This window comes from Miniopterus natalensis, chromosome 3 (genome assembly GCF_054644295.1).
Source record: "Miniopterus natalensis isolate mMinNat1 chromosome 3, mMinNat1.hap1, whole genome shotgun sequence".
NCBI classification, from domain to species: Eukaryota; Metazoa; Chordata; class Mammalia; order Chiroptera; family Miniopteridae; genus Miniopterus; species Miniopterus natalensis.
Genome location: NC_142083.1, coordinates 95,346,164 through 95,368,259, shown reverse-complemented (window position 1 = coordinate 95,368,259; position 22,096 = coordinate 95,346,164). Strand labels below are relative to the sequence as shown.

At 55.3% G+C, this 22,096-nt stretch overlaps 2 protein-coding genes across 4 annotated transcripts in view; one reads left to right on the top strand and one right to left on the bottom strand.

Moving 5' to 3' along the window:
• Window positions 1-9,486, top strand: part of FAM234A (family with sequence similarity 234 member A) — a 30,285-nt gene extending 20,799 nt beyond the window's left edge. For 2 of the 3 annotated variants that reach the window (XM_087815758.1, XM_016216240.2), the window contains exons 3-14: window positions 1,535-1,582; window positions 2,261-2,556; window positions 3,349-3,465; window positions 3,814-4,005; window positions 5,372-5,502; window positions 5,880-6,021; window positions 6,334-6,463; window positions 6,789-6,929; window positions 7,202-7,277; window positions 7,495-7,632; window positions 8,167-8,269; window positions 8,359-9,486. In XM_087815758.1, the coding sequence (XP_087671884.1) occupies window positions 2,292-2,556; window positions 3,349-3,465; window positions 3,814-4,005; window positions 5,372-5,502; window positions 5,880-6,021; window positions 6,334-6,463; window positions 6,789-6,929; window positions 7,202-7,277; window positions 7,495-7,632; window positions 8,167-8,269; window positions 8,359-8,570 (1,647 nt within the window). In that variant the 5' untranslated portion in view covers window positions 1,535-1,582; window positions 2,261-2,291 and the 3' untranslated portion in view covers window positions 8,571-9,486. Of the gene's footprint in view, window positions 1-1,534; window positions 1,583-2,173; window positions 2,557-3,348; window positions 3,466-3,813; window positions 4,006-5,371; window positions 5,503-5,879; window positions 6,022-6,333; window positions 6,464-6,788; window positions 6,930-7,201; window positions 7,278-7,494; window positions 7,633-8,166; window positions 8,270-8,358 lie in introns of all 3 variants that reach the window. The other variant, XM_016216241.2, reaches the window with a different exon arrangement.
• A 1,206-nt stretch (window positions 9,487-10,692) lies between these two features.
• On the bottom strand, window positions 10,693-20,778 carry RGS11 (regulator of G protein signaling 11). The gene is made up of 16 exons (XM_016216242.2): window positions 20,682-20,778; window positions 20,559-20,609; window positions 20,252-20,469; window positions 19,444-19,495; window positions 19,266-19,324; window positions 18,957-19,033; window positions 18,675-18,756; window positions 17,159-17,227; window positions 16,059-16,088; window positions 15,917-15,978; window positions 15,685-15,798; window positions 15,470-15,585; window positions 15,263-15,350; window positions 15,044-15,182; window positions 12,080-12,162; window positions 10,693-11,994 (listed from the first exon to the last, which is right to left on the bottom strand). Exons 1-16 carry the CDS (start codon window positions 20,776-20,778, stop codon window positions 11,874-11,876), a joined length of 1,458 nt encoding a protein of 485 aa, XP_016071728.2. The 3' UTR covers window positions 10,693-11,873.
• Between the last annotated feature and the right edge of the window lie 1,318 nt (window positions 20,779-22,096).

Here is a 22,096-nt window from a genome sequence, read left to right as displayed (position 1 = left end):
GATTTCCTGAGTTCAACTTACTACCTTTGACACACACCTTTTCTAACTTCTTATATCTCAGTTAAAACTTATATCTCAGCACTCAGGAGAACATACACAGATTTGTTTGGTTTCCTTTTTAAATTGTAGTAAAATGCACAGGATATAAAATTTATCATCAGTGACAGTGTATTCACAGTGTTTTACAACCACCACCATCATTTTTATCACCCCAAAAGGAAACCCTGCATCCATTAGCAGTCACTCCCCATTTCCCCCAACCCCTGGCAACCACTCATCTGCTTTCTGCCTCTATAGACTTGCCCACTCTGGATGTTTCATAGAAATGGGATCACACTATGTGACCTTTTGTGTCTGGATTATTTCACCGAGCACAAGTGTCTTCAAGGTTCATCCATGTTGTATCTGAGTGCTTCATTCTTCTTATGACCAAGTAATATTCCATTGTATGGAATTACCACATTTTGCTTATCCATTCATCTGTTGATGGACATGTGGGTTGTTACAAATAATGTAGCTGTGACTATTTGTCTACAAGTTTTTGTGTGAGTCTGTTTTCCTTTCTTTTGGGTTAGAAGTGGAATTGTTGGATCATGTGGTAATTCTGTGTTTAACTTTTTGAGGAACCGCCAACTGTTTTCCAGAGTAGCTGCACCATTTTCCATTCCCACGAGCAACGTACAAGGGTCCCAATTCCTCCACATCCTCACCCACACTTGTCATTTTTAATTTTTTTAATTAAAGCTACCCTAGTGAGTAGAGAAGTAGATTTTTGAATGAATTGTTTTTATTAAATGGAAAGAAACAGTTAAGGTCAGAAAGTAATAAGTTTATACCCAAAACAAACGTCTTGTCTCTTTCCAGCCTTCTTTAGCGCATTCTAAAGAGAACCAGTCTCTGCTGTTCCTTCTGGGTTTTAGCTCCGTTTGACCCATGGCATAGTCTCATTTACCCATTTTGAATCATCGATTTCTATTAGGTGAAGATTACAGTTCACTTTGGTCCATATGACCCCTTCCCTTCTCAATATAATCTGTGTTAGTTAGGACACTGTTTAAAAAGGGTCAAACACCTTGCCTTACACAAGATAGAAGTTTGTTTCTTTCTCATATAATAGAGTACAAAGAACTCAAGGGTTGATGGTGGTGATTTCCAGCTACCAGGGACCATGCTTTTTCTGTCCTGTGGCTTCACCGTCTTCAAAACTATTTTCCATCTTATTTTCCAGGGTGGCCACTCAAGGTTTCCTCGCCACACCCACCCATGGTCCAGCCACAGGGAGGAGAGCAGGGCAGGAGAGAGTTTGTTCTTGCCCATAAAGGCTCAGAAATTGTGCATAACCCCTGTGCCCATCCATGCAGCTGTCCACTTTCCTCCATGCGACGTCTAACATATTTTATCTTGTTATTAATAATAATGAGCTAGTGTTTCAGTGCTTCATATGTGTCAGATACTGTTCTAAATGCTTTCTATTCACTTACTAATCTAACCCTTAACACAGTCTTCTAAAATAGATATTGTTTCCCTTTTACAGATAAGGAAACCAGGCGCGGTCAGATCAAGGAGCTGCCCAGGTCACTGAGTGAGTAAAGGGTTCGTGACTCTCTAGGGAGCCCTACCAGGCTGTTCCATCTGTACTTCAGGCTGGCAGAAGGCTGATCAGAGGTGCCCAGCCTGTGAGCTGGCAGGGCTTTGTTAATGTTTAGTGTATGGACTGATTATCAGCCCCCGCCCAGTGCTGCCCTGCTTGTCCCAGGGTCAGTGGACAAGAAATATCAGTGTATGAAGGTGAAAATATTCCCTGTACTGGCTCTTACGAGCAATTTGCCTTTCTGACTTAAAGACCTTCTCAAGGGGAATCTGTGACACCCTAAACATTTATTTAGCTCTTATTTCTTGGACTGGTAGCCCACAGTCAGCACTGCAGCCATGCTCCTACGACACTGAGAACAACACTGAGAACATAGGGCCTTGCCTGGCCAGGCGTGGCTCAGCGGTTGAGCATCGACCTAGGATCCAGGAGATGCGGTTCGATTCCCGGTCAGGGCACATGCCCAGGTTGTGGGCTTGATCCCCACTGGGGGGCGTGCAGGAGGCAGCCGATCACTGACTCTCTCTCATCATTGATGTTTCTCTCTCTCTCCCTCTCCCTTCCTCTCTCTGAAATCAATAGATATCTTTTAAAAAAAAGAACGCAGGGCCTTGATGATCATACTGTGCTGCCTATAGCTCTTGGCCATCTCTTGTTTCATTGGCACAGTGATCAGAAAGTAAACTGGGATGTGCGCACGATGGACAGCAAGGACGTAGAAGCTGAAATCCACCCCTTGAAGAATGAAGAAGGGAGGCTGCAGGAGAGCCTGGGAAACCAACTGAAAAAGGAAGGTCACCTGAAAAGTGCGCCCCCACAGTCCCGCCTCTCCAGGTGCCGGACGGTGGCATTTTTCCTCTCGCTGTTTACATGCCTTCTGGTGGTGTTTGTGATTTCCTTCATCATCCCGTGTCCAGACAAGCCGGCGTCACTGGGGATGTGGAGGGTCAATTACAACACAGCAGGTACGCCCCCCCCACACACACACACATTCTCTCCTCCGGGCTGAGGGCAGGGGCAGCATGTGCGTGCTGGAGCCTGGAAGTCACCTTTGACAGCCAACTCTCAGTGGCTGCCAGTCTTCCTAAAGGGCTAAAATTCTAGTTGGCTTAGCTAGAGCAAAGCGTACTCTCATTTCTCTCACAACAGTGGCGGTCAGGAGTCATGGCCTTTATGAAAAGCAACTGATTCAGCCTCTCTCTGGACACTCCACTTCTTTCTTAGAGTTGCCTATGCTTTTGTTATTATATCAGAATCATTAACGAAACCAAAGTCAAAGACTTCCCGGTGTTTTCTGCTAAGAGTTTTATAGTCTTAGCTCTTACCTTTATGTCTTTCGTGCATTTTTTGTATGGTGTAAGGTACAGGCCCATTCTTTCTTTTGGTGTTTGATTTTAAAACATATAGTTTATCTTTTGAGTCATTGAATGAAGGGAAGGGCTAGACCTTTACGAGTATGGAAGTGTGGTCTCGATCCCAAACTGACGTTGAGGAGGCATTCATTCCTGAACAGAAGCTGCGCAGACATCCGTTTGTGGTACCGGGTGTCCCACTTGGTCCTTCCTAAAAATTAACCCCTGATATTGTCATCCATCCTGTGCGTGAGGAGTGGCTGGCATTCTGAAGAGCTGTGGGCAATGGCTAGTCCCTGTGGTGATCTCGTAGTGGTGGGTTCTAACTGGCGCTGTACCCTGAGGAGCAGAGAAGCAGGTCATGTCAGACATGCCTGCAAAACAGAGTCTGCTTTTCTTTTTCAGTCACCTACGATTTTCTGGCCACAGAAGACATAAACAGGGACAGGGTCCAAGATGTTCTCTTTCTTTATAAAAATACCAACGATAGCAACAATTTCAGCCTGTCCTGCGCTGATGAAGGTAACTTTGTTTCTACCCAAAGAAGGAGGAAGTCACTGGGAGAGGAGGAGTCCTTGCTCTTCCAGTGTTTGGGGGAAGCTTTTGGTGGAATTTCTGGAAATCGGCATTGCCCTTTCTTCATAGCAGGACTAGAAAGAGACAAGGCCAATCTCAGCACCCACCCTGTTTGGCTGTTGACCCCCATGGGATCAACACTGGGACCCCCATGGGTCTGGGTGGGTAAGGGGCCCAGGTATAAAGGCAATGAGGCTAGGCAGTAGGGGCTGTGGCAGGGGCGAGGTGTTCAGGAGAACTGGCAGTGCGTGGTCTGTGTGCACGGCCCCACAGAGTTGGGTCTGTCCCCTACAGGCTTTTCGTCTCCCTGCTCCTTTGTGGCTGCTGTATCAGGGGCCAACGGCACCATCCTCTGGGAGAGGCCCGCAGCCCAGGATGGGGCCCTTGTGTTGTGTGGTGTCCCCCGGCCAAAAGACAGCGGGGCATCTTCTGCCTGCATCCTCGTGGGCAGACCCGGTTCTCTCATTGCAGTGGACTTATTTACAGGTAGGCTGGTTCTCTCTGCACCTCCACCTGGGCCTCCTCAGGCAGGAGGACCAATGCCAGCATGCTCTGAGAAGGGTCAGCCTTTGCTCTCAGGCACTGTGATTGGATGGAAAGGATGGTTACAGAGTGGAAGGGAACTCCCATGTGAGGACTCGGCTACTTAGCAGTCAACACCAAAGCTACTCTGACATGTCACGTGCCATTGTGTCTTGTCACCTCCTGTTTAAATCTTGCTTGTGGGAGCACAGCAGAGCCCTTCCTGTGGGGTGCCAGAGATGAGGGGAGGAGCTTGGCTGCTCCTTGTTATAGGGAGTAGGAGTCCACAGCCTTCTGCAGCACCCAGGGCAAGGGGAGATCTGGGCCTGTCAGTGCTCTCGATGTGAGGGTGCTCCTCTGTGCCTTCTGTAACTGGCCGTATTTAGGCACCAAGGAGATGGCTGCTCATACCTCACCAAGGTCTTGAGGAATTTTGTGCCTTGACGCTAGATTTGGTAGGTATTAACATTTCCCTTACAAGTTGTGGTTCTGAGATATGGAGGAAAATAAAGAGCAGGTTGGAAATATTTTGAAAGGATCAGTTTTTTAAAAAGGACAAGATTAACCCCAGCCAGTTTTGCTCAGTGGTTAGCATGTTTTCCTGCAGACTGAAGGGTCCTGGGTTCGATTCCAGCCAAGGGCCCGTACCTTGGTTGCAGGCTCAATCCTGGGCGCTAGTTGGGGTGCGTGCTAGAGGCGACCAATGGATGTGTCTTTCTCATATCCACGTGTGTGTGTGTGTGTCCCGTTCCTCCACTCTCTGTAAAGCAGTGGGAAAAATATCCTTGGGTGACGATAAAAAAAAAAAAGGCACGATTACGTCTGGGTCAGAAGCCGTTACCTCAGAACCTGCAATCCCCTGGTTTAACCCTAAGCACCTTTCTTCTCTTCTGTGTGAAGGCCAAAGGCACAGGCCATTCAGCCAGGACCTTTGTGGGGGCAGAGGGTCCACCTTTGAGCCCAGCAGCAGACAGGTCCTGAGGGGCCTAGGGACATGGCTAGGCCAAGCCCTGTCCGTCCAGGTGGGGAGGGTCAGCATGGGCCCTAAGGTGCTCTAGAGCCAAATGTTAGAAAATGGCTAAACAAAAAAAGGTGTAGGGGGGTGGGGAGTTCTGCGGTTCCCAGAACAATACTTTAACACTGTTAAGTCAGCCCCTGGTCCTTTGCACGTGTGCCCGTCAGTGTGTTTAGCAGTCTTGCCCTCACTGCACCTGCCTCAGCCTCCCACGGGCAGGTATTTTCATTTCCAAGCGGGAGTCTCTGTGCGTCTGCCAGGCTGCTGTGGGAGGGGCTCCGGGGCCAGCACCCGGTCACGTGTACTTGTTTTTAGGGGAGACCCTGTGGAACCAGCCTAGCAGCTTCGGGAGGAATGCTTCCATCCTTAGCCCGCTACTCCAGGTGCCTGACCTCGACGCCGACGGGGCCCCAGATCTGCTGGTCCTCGCCCAGCACGACAAGGAGGTAGAGCTCTCCTCCCGAGCCCCCGCAGCCTCTCTCGCCTCTGCTCCTGGGGCGCTTCCACTTCCCAGGAAGAGCTTGGGTCTGGTCGCCTGTCTAGGGACTTGCCCGAGGCCTTGTGCTCTGGCACCTGCAGGCCTAGCACCCTGGGGCAGCCCCGTTCCTGTCCACAGCTTCTAGGCCTCCCGACAAGGGGGTGCGCCTCCCCCTCAGCCGCTGCTGTGGGCGAGGCTCTGCGGACAGAGGGGCCCTGGCGGGGGAGACCGCGCATGCTCCCAGGAAGGGCGCCCACACGGCCCGGACATCACACACTCTTAAATCAAAGCGTCTGTCCCCACGCCAGGGGAATTTTGACCCCTTTCTCTTCCCATGTGCTGCAGGTTAACAGCTACATCTATTCAGGCAGCACAGGGCACCAGATTGGCCGCCCAGCCAGCCTCGGTGTGGAGGGGACCCGCGGCTTCCTGCTCTACGTCACTGGCGCAGGCGCCCACTACGTCCTCCTGCCCTGCGGTGCGCTGGGTACGTGCCCCCACCCCGGCCACACAGCAGCCTCCCCTTCAGGGCCGTGCTGCTCTCAGATGAGCTCTGGGCCCTGGAGAAAGCAGAGTGAGCAGCTCTGTAACTGCTGTGAGGCTCGTTGGCTCCTGCTGTTATTCTAGGGATTCAAATTCATCAGTGACAAGCTGAGAAAGCCACAGAGGGCCTCGTTCCCCCATCCCAGGCTCAAGGAGGGCACCACATGTCCCTAGAAGTGGGGCTGATGGGGGTGCATCCTCCTGGTCCCCCAGCAACAACCCCTTATGACCTGAGGCTCTTCTGTGTTTTGAGTAGCAAATTCCCTCTGTGGCCACTCTGTGAAGGGCATCTATGAAAAAGTGACCGGGAGAGACAGCCTACTAAGGAGAGACCCCAGCTGGGAGGACATGCTCAACGCCACCAACCAGAGGCTGCTTTTACACAGGTTTGTCTGGGCGACATCACACAGGCCAGGTCCGGTTTCTTAGTGCTCAGAGCAGTCGAGGGGCTGAGGGCCTTGCTGCTGGTACTGTGAGGCCATCCTGGGCTCAGACACAGGAATTGGGCAAACGGAGGCCACATTAAAACCAGGGAAAGGTCCCCGACAGTGGGCTCACCCTCTCCCCAGATCCAGTGAGGGTCTGCTTTTCTGTCTCCAACTTGAGAGCTAAGGATTACAGGACTGCACGTGGGAGTCTGGTGGACAGGGCTTGGGGGAGGATCCCTGCCTCCAGCCTCTGTCTGATCTGCGCCCCTCCCATATCCTCTAGCTCTGGAGCCATCCACTATCTGGTGAACGTTCCCGGGAAAAGTGGCGAGGACCTCCTCCTCGTGAGTTCAGAGTCCTGTGTGCTGCTAGACGGGCAGGAGCTGGCACTCAGGTGGACCTTCAGTGCACCCCAGGTCCTCAGGTAAGGGATCTTCTCCAGGAACCTGTGCAGTTGTTGCAAGCCAGGCACTGCCAGCCCACCCCCTGGCAACCCCGTTTGGGTGAGAGGACCAGTGTGCTTCTGTCAGAGGCCTCTTGCTGGTCACCTGGTACTTCCCTTCACTGAGGGCCCGGTGACGCCCCCTTTGCTTCCCATCCAGGGCCAGATTTGGCCAGGAAGAAGATGGGTGGCATACTTGTCCCCAGGTACCTCCTCACAGAGCCCTCATGACTTCTCCTTCCCTATTCATCTAGAAAACCCATCTTTGGTCACTACAAACCTGACACCTTGGCCGTGGTCATTGAAAATGGAACCGGCATTGACAGACAGGTTGGCTGCACTTCTTTTTGTGGTCCCACCCTTGTTTGTAGCTGAGGCAAATTAGTCTGAACAGCAGACAGGGCTGTGGCCTGGAGGCAGAGCTGGGACAACTGGGGCCTCAGAGAGTCATCCCAGTCAGCCTCAGGGAGCAGCGTGTTCAGGGCTGGCCCATGTGCCTGTGTGAGCCCCACCATTAACTGCCCCATGCTGTCCCCTTCCTCCCCAGATCCTGCTCCTGGACCTCAGCACTGGGGCAGTCCTTTGGAGTCAAGCCCTTCCAGGCTTCCCTGGGTACCCTCAGTCCGCCAGCCTGCCAACTGCAGACCACCGCTCAGCCTTCTTCTTCTGGGGCCTCTACGAGCAGGTCAGTGCCAACCAGATGGTACAGGCAGAGCACATGATCAGAGAACATGTGCCAGGAGCCAAGTGCCAGGGCCAGAGACCAGAGGCCTGTCTTAGGCCCCTCCTCGAGCTAATTGGGTGACTGGACATGCACAGATAAATAGAAGCCGTGGGAGAGTGGGTGGATGAGGCTGCGCCCTGGCCACAGGGAAGGCTAGGGCTTGGGTCTGCCCCGGGGGTGGGCAGGGGGGATCTGGGAAGAAGTGCAGTGTACTGGGGAAGGCGGGGCCAAGTTCCAGGTGGAGCACACCAAGAAGGATCAGGGTCAGGTTGGGGGAAGAGGGATGCAGAATTCAGTTTGGTGTTTTGGGGGACACCAGGCAGGGACCCCAGTGGACACAGCTCTGGGAGTGGTCAGTGTGTCAGGAGTGTCCCATAAGGGATGAGCACAGCACTGCCCAGCTACCACGCCTAGGACACTCAGTTTCTTGGCCCAGACACAGAGATGTCTGCAGCCCTGGTCAGTCTCATATCCCATTGCTGGTGCTCATTTTAGGAACCCAGAGACACACAGCACAGCCTGTACATGTTTCACCCCACTCTGCCTGGCATCCTGCTGGAGCTGGCCAACATCTCTGCCAACATCGTTGCCTTCCAAGGTGAGTGTGGCCTCGGTGTAGCCTGAGCCCAGCGCACGGGGAGGTCTGCTGTGTCTGGTCCCGAGACCTGACGGCTGTGTCCTCCACAGTGGCCCTGTTCGAGCCCGGCCGCCATGCCGCCTGCGTATTCCTTACGGGCCCCTCCAGCCCAGATGTACCCGGCCTTGTCTCCATGGCCAAGCACAAGATAAAGGACCTCGTCCTGAGCAGCAGGGTGGTTCGCCTGACTGAGGGTGGGCACGACAGTGACCAGGCCATCAGGGACCGGCTCTCCCACCTGCGGTACCGGAGTGAGGCCTAGATGCACAGCGGCCGGAGCACATGAGAGAGGCTCCAGCCGCTGAAATTAAACATCGTAGGAAGTTGGCCCTTCGTTCATTTGCTCTGTACACTGACTCCCCACTCCTGAGCCTGGTGACACTCTCCACAGGGTCTCCTTAGTACCCAGGGATGTGGGTGGGTGAGGGGACACCCAGGCCTCTCCTGCCCAGCATGTTGTGTCCTTACACAGGTCCTCACTCTGTGCCCCACTGGAGTCACATACTCAAGGCTAGCTGCCTTCACGGTGGTCTCCCTGTGGGGAAAGCCCAGATCCATCCTGCAGAAGTTCCCTCCCCACTTCCCATCTGAGCTCTTCCTTCTCTGCACTGTTGCCCTGTGGTCATGGAGCTCAGAGGGTGGTGGTCCCTGGGGTGGCCTCGGCAGCAGCTGGGACCTGAGGCAGTACCAGCCCCCGGCCCTTCCCAGGGCAATGAGGGAAGACTCTAGCATGGTTGGTGGCGACTTGCCTTGGGGAGCCCCTTTGACCTGGCCCATGAAGAGTGGGCCTTGTAGGACATGATGAGTGGCACTGCTCATGGATGCTGTGAGGGGAGTTTACACCCTGTGCTGGGTGCTTGTGCTGTGAATTTCCCAAGGAACTGGCCGTAGGACGCACACTGGGGTCATTTTGCACCCTCTCGATACACAGTGGAGCCACTGGTCCCTCTGGAGTCCCTGCACCCCTAGGTATAGCCAGCTCTCCTCCTTCCTGGTGCTCGGACATCCCCAGCATTGGTGTCACCTGATGCAGGACTCACCTCTGTGCCTTGTTGCAGTCCCAGTGCTGCTGTGATACACTGTGCAGCTCAGGCAGCCCAGGCCAAAAAGCAGCCTGACGACTCTGGGTACCATGGAAAGAAACCAGAATAAACGGTTTTTTTGCACTAACTAAAAAAGCCCCAGAGGGCACATGTGCACCTCGTGTCTTTCTGCTTCAAATGGGTGAAATGGATTTGTTACTGGCCAGGCTTCTGGGGCAGGGTGGGAAAGATGGCTGAGGAAGTGAGGGACCCCTGTAGTTCTTGGAGTGCCCCCCCATTCCTGCCAGATTAGAAACTAAGGGCCCACAGGTCTTTTTCAGCACAGCCTCCAAGTGCATCTCAGGTTTGAGGACCCCTCCCTGTTTACCCACAGCAAGCCAGGAACCCAGTTCATGGACATGAGTGTGCTCCCACCTGGGACAGGCAGTGCAGTGGGTCCCCCAGCACCCCTGTGTCTTCCAAGGGCTGGCCAGGGAGGGGTTGGGAGTGAGTTCTGGCAGCTGCCCAGGCAGGAGGAGCCCAGGCAGGAGGCTTCTGGGAGATGCAACTTTGGATACCAGAGTGATGAGGGAGATGTTTTTAGAGAATCCTATAGGAATTTCCTGTGAACATTTATTTTAATATATCTTTATTGACTTCAGAGAGAGGAAAGGAGGGGGAGAGAGAGAGAAACATCAATGATAAGAGAGTCATTGATTGGCTGCCTAGCCCGCAACCCAGGCACATGCCCTGACCCAGGAATCGAACCCTGATTGCCTGGATCCTAGGTTGATGCTCAACCGTTGAGCCACGCCCAGCCAGGCCTCCTGTGGACATTTAAATACAAAAAGCTGTCCCCGTCACCCCAAGCTCTCCACCCCCCCCAAAAAATGCCCTTTAAAAAGTGACAGGTCTGCAAGTGAAAGTCACCTAGAGCCAGGTAGGGCTGAGAACTTGAGTGATGCCCAAGACCTCTCAGAGTCCAGGTTGGGGTCCACAGCCCTGGACAGGGAGCCAGCTCTGGGGAGGGACCACCCTGTATAGGTCCTGGGATGGTAAGCAGGAGTTAGGGGGTTGAGCCTAGGGGATGCCCTCAATGGTGGGCCTCCTGCACCCTGGATTTGTAAATAAAGCAGTTGTGCCCGTGGGGTTCCATCCCTGGAACTCCATGGGCTTAGGGCACAGCCTACCCTGGAGCGCTCGGGCATTGTCCACCAGAGCACAGACGGCTTCCTGGCTGTCTCGCCAAAGACCCCCCCCCCCCCCCAGGTGTGCAACCTGAGTTCAGCCCGAGGGCTGGTCTCTCTGCTGTGGGTGCCCACGCGCAGGGCCTTCCATGACACCTGAACTCCCCACGTTCTTTCACCACCTCCCTCACCACTGCGTGCTTCGTGCACACAGAGAGACACCACACTTACACAACATGTGCACACACACACAGACCATGATGTGGACCACAGCAGGATGAGCTCAGAGTGAGGCCAAGGGTCTTTTTTTGTCTTTTTTTCTTTATTGATGTGTGAGAGAAACATCGACTTGTTCCGCTATTTACGCATTCATTGGTTGATTCTTATATGTGCCCTGACCGAGGACCAAACCCACAACCTTGGTGTATTGGGATGACTCTAACCAACTGAGCTACCCCGGCCAAGGGTCTTTTATTTCTGTGCCAGGAGTGGGCAGGAGCAGGCTAGCCAGGAGAGGGGGGCACTGCCTCGCCTGAACCAGTCAGAGCTGTACCCCCAAAGGAGCAGTTCCTTCACCCTGAGTCGGGAAGGGGGTGGGTGGGGCCCTCCCAATCAAGGACAGCTGGTGTCAGCGCCTCTCAGAGGCTCTGCCCGCCCACCCAGGCAGGGCTGTCATCAGGGACAGTTGTGAGAGAGGGACAATGTTGGAGTCAGCTCTGTTCAACTGGCAGAAGAGCCACAGCCTCAAGAGCCTCGAGAAGGCCAAACAGGTGCACCTTCAGGACAGGTCTGGGACAAATACAGTGACAGTGAAGGTCAGGGCAGCACCTTTGGGGACAGCTCTGTACCCAGAAGGCTGAGCACAGCCCCAGCAAAATTCTGGGAGTTCTGTGGAGTCCGCATTGGGGTCACACTGAGCAAGGCAAAGTGGGTAAATTAGCTTTGAAGCCTGCATTTCCTCACCATGTGACAAGTGCCTCCTGCTCGACACCACCTGTCTGCATCTGGCTCCCAGGTACTCGCCTGCTAACTTAATGGTCTGGCGATGGGGGTGGGCACCTAGAGCTGAACTGAAGACTACCTCATGCCAGGAGCGTGGCCTCGGTCTGGTTTGCCCATCTTGTCCACCTTTCTCCAGGTAACCCAAGTTTGGCCAATGACACCCCTCTCTGGTAGTCAGCACCTAGACCAGTCCCTTCTGGGAAGTCTGGGAGAGACTCGTGTGCCCCACAGCAAGGCCAGACCCTCTGTGCACTACGGGGTGCCCATGCTGGCATCTCAGCAGCTGCCAGAACCCTGGGTGAGAAGAGGGTGATGAGGCGAGGATGGTCACCTCCTACTCCAGCTCAGGCCCACCTATGCCTCATCGCCACCCCCAGGGCCACCAGCAGCAGCTGCAGGCTCCCCCGAGGCAGGAGCAGGAAGGACAGCAGGGCTCAGGCTCGAGTGCCGCCGCTTCCACATGAATGGGAACACACTGCGGGCAAGAGCGGCCTCAGTGCAGGGCGGCCGCAAGCGCCCTGCTCGCCTCAGCTCCTGGGCACGGGCACACCTAGGCTCACCGTCTCTTTGTCTCCGGGAGCGTCATGGCCTCCACAAGCAAGCCTTTGTACATGTCGGACTTCAGGAACCGCGGGTAGGAGTCCTGTAAGAAATGGGGGTCAGCCCCGCTGCCTTCCGCCTCCGGCTCAGCTTCCCCCAGCTCCAGCCTGGCGCTGCTCTGACCCTCCGAGCTGCCAGCGGATGGCGCTGGAGGCAGCCATCCAGACCTGCCCTGGCCAAGTCAGCTGACAGGCAGACCTGGGCTCCCATCCCCCGGGCCATTTAACAGCCAAAGGTGTGCAAGAGCCCGGCGCCCACACGGGCATGAACCATGGCACCCCCAGTGTGCGGATGTGGAGCAACTGTCTGCCCCGCGGTGAGGGCAAGGACACAGCTGAATAAAAACAAAGGTTGAGGAAAACTATATGGTAGTAAGGTGGGAGAGGAGTCTATGAATCTCATTGTTCGTATTTTTAAAAGATAAATATAAATTTATCTTGGGAAGAAAATGGAGGGGCAGAGATGGAAGCTGGATTTATGTGAACTTATCCTGCTTTGTAGATTGGATTTTGAAACTAGATATTTCACATAATTGTAAAATGAAAGAATACGTAAGCAGTCTCCAAACATTGAAAGTAAAGTGCCACACATGGAGCTGGACATCCAGTGGGAGACACCACCCTAACCACACAACAACAACGCCATTCCGGGGGACATTCCAAATAGGACACATACAAGGGGCCAAAGAAGGAACAAAGGAAACCGCTCGCTGTCAGTAGTTGAATTGTAAATGGTGCTGTGTGTCGTGCAGTTCAGACAACTGAGTGAAGTGTGAGACGAGCAAACAAGTAATTCTGTAGCATTGTTGGAAGCCAAGATTTCAGTGGGAGTGAAAAAAGAGAAAAGGTCCAGGAGGTAGAGAAAGTAATCCTGAACCTGAATTAGAAGTATCAGTATGAATACATTATGTTTAAAACACACATATTTCCTAATTCTGTCCACTGACAGGCCAGGAAATGGTGACCACCCCAGTGGCATGAACATATCTGGTGTGTAGGTCAAGGTTTCTAGATACCACCCATGAAAAAGGGCCAGGGCTGCCCTTGGAAATGGCTGGCTCTAGGCCCGGGGCAGGATCAACCTGGGACAGCTATCACATCAGAAAGCAAGGAAGCCACCAGAGACCGCGGGACACATCATGGACCTCTGAATATCACGTAAGAATAAGAACTGGCATGGATTGAAGCCCATCAAATCCAGTGAAAATGTGAATTTACGATGGTATTAAAAACACTGAAACCTCATGACCTCCCCTTGGCAGATATCAGGGATCAGCTGAACTCATTATTTTGATAAGTGGAAATTAAAGGAAGGAATCAAGCATTGGTTCTGCCTTTCCTACATGATGGGTATCACTGGCCGGCACACAGTAGGCGAGCGGAGGCTTCCAGCCCATAAACAAAGAGGCAGCGATGGGATTAGAACGTTGCTGATGAAGTCACGAGTCTGGGCAATGACCGTCGTGGCTGCTTAGTCACAAAAGGGAGGCAACCAAATCTCATGTACCTCCTGACGGAAGAATGCACCAAGCTGAAGAAAGTGTTCTTGACGACACTGAACAAATAACAAAGCTGAAAGTTTACTGTAGCCCTGGCCGGGTAGCTCAGTTGGTTAGAGTGTCGTCCTGATACACCAAGGTTGCGGGTTCGATCCCTGGTCAGGGCACATACGAGAACCAACCAATGATGCATGAATAAGTGGAACAGCAAATTGATGTTTCTCTCCCCCTTACTGTTTCTCTCTAAAATTAATAAATAAAAAATTTAGAAAATGACTTCTGATCAACACTTGAATTTAACTACCAATTTTTAGCAACAGGGGACAGAGCAACACGTCAAAGATGCCACAGGGACTCAGCAAAATCCAAACTCTGAGAAACTACAGGACAAAGAACCCAGTTCCTTCCAAATAAAACAAAAAATTAAAAGAAAAGATGGAAAAGAAACCTATACAGTACTCTAAAAAGAGGTTTAAGAGACATTAACCAATTCTAATGTATGGGCCTTGTTTGGATCTAAAGTCAAGCAAGTTGAAAAAAATTAGAAAAATAAATACTTGTAGGCTGTGGTATATAAAATAAAGTTGCCCAGAGATGTCTACACCCTAACCCCCAGGCCCTGTGAATATGTCTACTTATGTGGCAAAGGGAGTTTGCAGATGTGATTAAATTAATGATGTTGAGGTGGGGAGATTGCCTGGACTATCCAGGTGGGCTCAATGTAACCACAGGGATCCTTATAGGTGAAAGATCGAGGGAGGAGGGTCAGAGAGATTTAAAGATGCTACACCAGAAACTAATATAATACTGTATCTCAACTATAATTGAAAAATAAATTTTAATTTAAAAAAAGAAAAAGCCCTGGCCAGGTGGCTCAGTCGGCCTCATCCCAGTATGCCAGGGTTGCTGGTTCAATCTCCAGGTAGGGCACGTACAGGAAGGAACCAATGAATGCATGGATGGTTGGAGCAACAGATTGATGTTTCTCTCTCAAATCAATAAAAAATTCTTAACTGAAAAACAAAGATGATACACTGCTGTCTTTGAAGATGGGGGATGGGCCATGAGCCAAGGATGGGGGTGCAGAGTCTAGGAACAAAAAGCTATGGAACGGATTATCCCCTGAAGCCTCCAGAAGGAACCAGCCTCAGGGACGCCTTGACTTTAGCGCAGAGGTACCCGGCTCAGACCCTGGCCCCCAGAGAGTAAGTGTGTGCTCATTTAAGCCACCAAGTGAGTGGCGTTTTCTACAAGGGCAACAGGAAACTAACCCGAGAGGCCAGCGGCAGGTGCGGGCCCTGACTGGCTATTCGGGGACACCGAGTAAACTCTGCTCGGGGCGCGCTGCTGGCGCCCGGGTCCTAGGGAGCTTCCTGAAATAGCTACGCGGGGGGCCGGAGGGCCCCAGTGGGGAGGAAGCACCCACCTTCTTCATCAGCATGTAGATGTGCAGCTGGGCCGCATCCAGCACGTAGCGGTGGGGCCGCCGCAGGCCCTCCAGGGTCCGCTCCATCGTCTGGCTGTCGATGTTGACCCAGCGGGCGGCGCCAGGGGCCAGGAACTGCCTGGGCGTGGGGACAGGACAGCCGGGTGGGTCCAGGCTCCACGGGCCTGCCCCCCAGCCAGCCAGGCCCCCCGCACTCACTGGTACACGGAGTCCACCAGCGCGGGGACCCGGGCCTGCCCACCGTGGCGCAGCTCCTCACAGGCCTCCCAGAAGCTGAGGTTCTCGGCTGGGGGCCAAGCACCAGGCCAGGCCCAGCCGGAGCCGTGTCAGGGCTGGATGGAACCTGGGGGGGGTCCCAGGCAGCCTCCCTCACTGGGCCTCAAACAGGGGGCGGGGGCGTCTCACCACTGAACTCCTTCCTGAGAAAGTCCATGAAATGGGCCCGTCCCACAGGGTCCTCCAGGAGTTCCCGGAAGCTGAAGCCCCATCGCTCCACACGGAGCTTCGTGGGTGCAGCCACACTGGGGGACGGGGTGTGTGTGTCAGGAGCATGAGGAATGTGGGGAGCGTGGGACAGGGGGAAGAACACCTGCAGACCCCCTCTCCCATCCTGAGCTCACTTGGGTGCATTCATGGCCCAGTAGGTGTCATCATCTGTGATCCAGGGGTTGCTGGGCAGGCACCCCGACATGATGGGGTCATGCGGGCCGTGCTGGCTGCTGAACTTCAGGTACCTAGGGGTGGGGATGGTGCCAAGGGCCAGTGCAGGGAGGGGTTATGGGTCGAGGGCACTAAAAGAAGGATCTGGACTCTGGGCTTGGGGTCTCCAGCTGCCACCCCCATCCCACTCACGCCTCAAGGCAGACAGAGGACTTCACCCGGATCCTGCCCAGGGCCTTTCTGCAGCACTCGATCTACGACATGGGACCTGTGAGGCAGGGCCAAGGCTGCAGGTCAGCCAGCCCACTCCCACGTTCCAGCCCCTAGGACCTACCTCCTGCTTGTAGAAATCCATGTTCTTGGTCTAGAGGGGGCCAGGAAAGCTGTAGTTAGAAGGCAGGCCCCTGCTAGGGACTGACATCCCACCGTGGGCTGCAGAGAAGGGCCCAGACCCCTGCCCAGTCCCTTGGAGCCCCTCCCCTGATGGCAGGGTCTGACTTTCCAGGAAGCTTTTTGGGGGCCTATAGTTTGGAGATTTCCAGAATGTTCTCAAAGTTACCTCGAGGTTTCCCAATTATCACTATCCCATCTTTGCAAATGTACTTAAGTGTTTTTAAAAACAGCATATAGGTAAGAAATACTATGGGTCACACTAGGAAGCCAGACTGTTGACTGTGCTCCAGACTTATCCTGTTCAGAATTTGGAATCTGCCTGCCATCTCCTCATGGGCCAGGTGGAGGAGCACGGCCGTTGGACTGCTGACCCTTCTGAACACTGCACAACCATCACTGATCAGCCGAGGGGAGGCAAAGAGCACCCTCAGGGTGCCTGTGATTTCCAACTTTTGTGTCAGCTCTCCTGGACTGACCATAATGGGGAAATTATAAACCTATGGTCATGAGCTTATGATTTTGAACTTAGGAAGTAGTTTTATCAGTAAGGTACTAAATGTATCTGTTCTGTTTTGGGTGTCATAGGATTTGAACAGGGGCCTCTGCTGCTGCAAAGTTTGTCCATGTCTGTCCTTCTGGTTCCTGAGGCCAACTGACACCTTGGAGAGAGGTGGCTGGTCTGGCCTGGGGGAAGGGCCCCCCACCCTCCCCAGGGTCCATTGCACTTACTTTCACCCAGGGCAGCAGGTGGGAAGTGAGAGGGCAAGAGTTAGCAGGGCGGCTGGGAATGGGGGGCTAGGATGAGGGGAGAATGAGACCAGGAGTGGGGCGGGTCAAGTGCCATTTGGATGGACAGATGAATGCATAGATGGGTGGGCAGCCCCCAAGTAGTCCCATAATGGTGGAGCAGGGGCAGGGAGCGGTGTGTGCATTGGTGTGTTGGGGCTGGGGGGGGCGGGAGCCATGGGTGCAGGGGTGGGCGGTGGAGGAGGCATGTGTGTGGCTGGGGGGGTGGAGCACGCACTCCTACAGGGTTCTTACCATCTGCACTCCCCTGGCAATGCAGGAGCCCCGCTCTGGACCCTGTTCCAGCACACTGGGGACCCCAGGCTGCAGAGGGGAGATTAGATGAGGTGGGGGCACAGCTCAGGTGGGCTGCTGAGACCCCACCCTAGAGCTATGTTCCTGCCCCTCATTGGCTCCCCCATACTGAAGCTCTGAGCCCACATGTCACCCTTTGACGTGGAAACTGACACTCAGAAGAACCCAGAAACCTGAGTCCTGAGTCCCAAGTCTCTCCGAGACACTCTCAGTTTCCTCTCCAGCACCTCAGCCAGCTCATGGCTCCACTGAGCTCCAAATCCATGTGTCATCCCAGCCTGGCTTTGCCACTAAAGCGAAATTCTTAACTTTTCCCCCAAACCTTCCCACTCCTCCGCTCTTCAGCCAGGCTCACCCCCGTGTACCGACTGCTCAAGCCAGGGATTCAACCGCCTCACCATCCTTCTTGAGACAGTTCCACTCATCCAAAGCCACTGGTCCCGCCACCCTGTCCTCAAATACACATGCTGGTCTGGCCCTCTCCATCCCTCTGCCAGGTCAGATCCTCATGTCCACTTGCCCAGAGGCTCCAGCTGCCATTCCTGGTCCCCTCCACATGCTCCGCTCACCCTGTATGCTTAGCCTGGCGCACTCCTGGGCCCCACCATCGGTCATGCACAGTCTGGGAGCCATGCCCGCTCCACCTTCCTCCCCACGTCCAGCTGCCTGGCCCTCAGGTGGAAGATTGAGTCATTTTCCCAGAGCTTCCCCGCAAACACACTTGATAAGGTAATCAGGCCTGTGGGTGCCTCCCGGAATCTTTTTCCTTGGTTTTTTCCCCACAGGAGCTTCCATTCATGGTTTGCTGTAACTGCCACTACGGACCCAGACATCTCTCCACTGCCCCACACAGTAAGGGAACCTCAAACCACCAGTGGATCTGGGCAAGGCTTGACCCCTGGCCAGCACCCCCAAAAGCTGCAGCTAAGCTTCATCCCACTTGCTTCATCGCTAGGGTCTTTTGGTCCCCCCACTCAGCTTCCCCAGGCCTCTCCCTTAGTCTCAGAGAGAAGCTTTTGTCCTGTGGTCTGTGAGGATGGGGAGGCCTTAGACCTGGCCTCATGACCTCTGGGTTCTGATGAGCCACAAAACTAGAGCCTTCTGTCACCCATCGGGCACCATTTGAAAAGCACACACTGGCTCGGCCAGGGTAGCTCAGTGGTTGAGCATCGACCTATGAATCTGGAGGTCACGGTTCGATTCCCAGTCAGGGCACATGCCTGGGTTGCGGGCTCCACCCCAGTAGGGGGTGTGCAGGAGGCAGCCAATCAATGACTCTCTCATCATACATGTTTCTCTCTCTCTCCTTCCTTCCCTCTCTCTCTCTCTTCCTCCCTCCTTCTCCCTTCCTCTCTCTGAAATCAATAAAAATATACGAAAAGAAAACCACACACTGACTCCCAGCAGGACCTGCTACTATCCAAGGAACCAGTCCCTCCCCACACAAGGGGCTCACCGGAGGCCTGTTCACCAGCCAGTACGTCTGCTCCTGGCACGCAATGACCAGCCTGTCCCCCTTCCTGCGTTGCTTAGCTGCCCTGGAAGGACGGGTAGGCAGAGTTGGGGTAACATGGTGCCCAGCACAGCACCTCCCCTACCCACGCTCAGGCCAGGTCTTGGGCAGGCAGCCAAGCCTGGGCTGTGCCGTTTCTGGTCCCATGGCTGCCAGTGCCCAGCTAAGTGCCTCTGGGCTTCCTGGGCAGTCTGGGCTCTGTGCCCGCTGGGCTTGGGGTCTCACCGCAGCTGTTCTCTTGCCTGCATCACTACCAGGTCCCAAGTGTGGTTGATCTTCCTGTGCAGCAGGTCATAGTGCTCCTGGGGGTGGTGTCAAGGTCTCCAGTGGGTAACCCCTTCCATGCCAAGTTCAGGGGCAAGGCATGGGCCCTCCCCCATCCCCACTGAGACACTACAGGGTATGGTGTGTCTGTGTGTCTGCATTATCCTGGGGCCGGGCTGTGTGCTCTGAGGCAAACCGTGAGGCCCTGGGGACATAAGTGGCGCTTGGGTTCCTCTGGCTGGACTCAGCCTGGGGAGGGCGGTGTCCCACCTTCTCATGGTCGACCAGGGCTCCCTGCTTTCGGATATTCTTCTTGGCTAGGTAGATGGCTGGAAGGACGGGGGACAGGCTGCAGAGGAGCACTCTGCCCCCTCCTTCCCTGTGGCATCACCCAGAGGCCACCAGTCCTGGGAGTTTGTCCCAGGCTAGTCCACCCCTCCTTACTCACCATAGTCCAGCTCAGTAGCTGGCCACAGAGTGCTCGTCCAGAAATAGGGTGTCTGGTGCCATGCGGGAACAAGGGGTGTCTGGGACCTCCTGGGCCTTCTTCACCCCAGGAGTTGCCCCCACACTCTCAGTTCTCTTGGGAAGAGACTGGGCTGGCTGGGGATGGGGTGCTTGAGAATCTGCCTATCTACCTAAAGCCTGGAGGCTCAGCTGACCACCAGCCATTCTTTCCACCTGGAACTGAGCTCCATTCAGCCCTTGGGGCCCTGTTCAGGGGCTGCCTCCCTGCCTCTGAGCTCCAGGAGCCTTCACTCCAGGGAGGGGTGGGGTGGGGCTTCCCAAGCCCTAGATATAGTCACAGTCTATGCTGGGAGGCAGGGACAGAGACTGAAGGAGGCAAGGCCTGACCTGGGTTCCTACTGTGGCCGGGAAGGGCAGGCAGGGGGATCCATCTTGATTGAGGACACACACACATCGAGGTGCAGGGATCCTGTCCCCAGGCCCCGCACAGTCTCCTTCTTGGAGTGGGGGCGTAATGACCAGGGGAAGCTGGCAGAATCCTCCATAGGTACTATCCCTTATGGAGGTCCTGCTGTGGTCCCAGAGAAACTGAAGGCCCCTCCCTTTAACCTGATCTTTTACCACAAGGAAGCTTCCAGTCCAGGCCTTTTGGGGGAGGGACAGTAGCCCACCAGGCCTGCTGTGACATCGCCTCATTTTGCTCCCACCCCAGCCCCACCTCTTCCAGGAATTCCCACTAATTGGGCTGCTGGGGGTGGGGTTCCCACCGGCTCCCAGTTGAGACTGACCTGGAACCTGTAGAGTGTTTCGTCAGGCTGGAGCGCAAGGCTGCGGGGGTCCCGCAGCGGGTACAGGTAGCCATGCCACACCAGGAGGATGCCCAGGCGCAGGGCCTCTGGGGTGGGGTTGGGAGGGTGGGCAGGGTGGTGAGTTCTCATCTGGGTAGACTTGAGCAGGGTCTCTGGAGATGAGTTCCCCTTCCCCAACACTTGGCTTGGTCCTGACACTGGTGAGCCCCAGAAGGCCCAGACTCATCAGCCCTGGGACCCCAAGGTGTGCCAGGGTCCAGGAAGGGCAGCAGGGTGACCCCCTTACCCTCCTCTGAGATGCAGTATTTCTGTATCAGCCACTCCACAATGTCGTTGCCTGGGTAGCAGAGGTTGGGTTGGGGGGGCCAAGGCAGGGCCAGCACCCCCAGCCCCCACGCCCCACACTCACCTGTAACCGCGTGAGGAACCACTGTGATGAGCAGTCGCTGGCTCCGCATCTTCACGCCCTGGTCGGGGTCCTGCATGCTCACGACCATGCGCTCCATCTGGGCAAAGGGCCCTTGAGGGGCTGCCCGGCCGGCCTCCCCCACCCCACATCCTGCCTGCGCGGACCAGGCCGGGTTGCCCGGGTCAGTGTGCTCAGAGATTAACGCACACAGATGGTGCGATTTCAGGCATTGCAGGCAAAGGGCCCGGGCGGGCGGGGGAGGGGCGGGGACGGGGGGCGACCTCCCCAGCCCGGGGTCTCCGCAGCCTCACCCCGCCCCACAAAATGCCGACGCCCCGAGGCCCGCGCCCACCCGCGCCCGCTCCTCTCCCGCCCCTCCCAGCCGAAATCCCCGAAATCCCAGGGGCCGCGGGACCCCGCTCCGCCACCCACCTTGCTCAGGTGAGGCATCTGCACGCGGGGGCGCCCTCCGTGGGGCGCGGGGCCGGCGGCCATGGCGAGGGGCGAAGCCCGCGGGGGGCACTGGCCTCGGAGCCGCCCCGCCCCGCCCCGCCCCGCCCCGCTCCCGGGTTAACCCTCGCGGCCTGGACTCGGTGGAAGGTCCCATTCTGGGCTCGAAAAGGGGCCGGTGCCAATGGAGCCACCCCAAGGAGTCTCTCCGCACATGGGGAGAAACTGAGGCCCGCGCCCGCTGCTGACTGGAAGGCGTGCTGATGTGGGCGCAGAGAAGGGTCTTGGGGGGGACTAGGGCTCAGGAAGGGGAGAGGGGAGCTCAGAGGGGGGGTGAGGGAGTCAGGGAAGGGGAGGGGGTCTCCTGAGGGGAGGGTCTCCAGGAGAGGGCACTTTCGCAGGTGGTGGGCTGGGGTAGGGGACAATGGGTGTACTGTGCCCCCCCCCAGGGACCAGGGGTGGAGGGGGCTGTGGGGTGAGGCTGAGGGGCCTGGCTGCCCTAGTGTGTGACACCACGGTGACAGTGTGTGGATGCCATCAGGACCACATGACACTGCGTGGCTGCATGGGGTGCAGGGTAGGGGGTCCTTTGAGACTCGGGGCAAGGTGGAAGGTAGCTCACTTTCCATCCGCTGCACAGGACCCGGGTGGGGCCAGTTAGGGAACAGGCAGAGATCCCATGTAGGACACCCCTAAACTGTGGGAGAGGGGCTTTATTGGGAAGGGAGGATCTCCCACCCCCACCCCCATTGGCCAGCAACTTCTGGTCTCAGGGTCTAGTTCTGGCCCCTTCCCTCCTCCAACTGCTTGGCCAGCCCCACCTCAGACCCCCTTTGCTGGGGCCATTTTAAGGGGTGCAAACATCCATTTCTGCTTTTTGGAGACAAAAACACTCTCAGGGGGTGTTGGGTGCAGGGCAGGATGTGATTAGCCTTTGGCCAGTAGCCTTAGACATGCTGATGGGA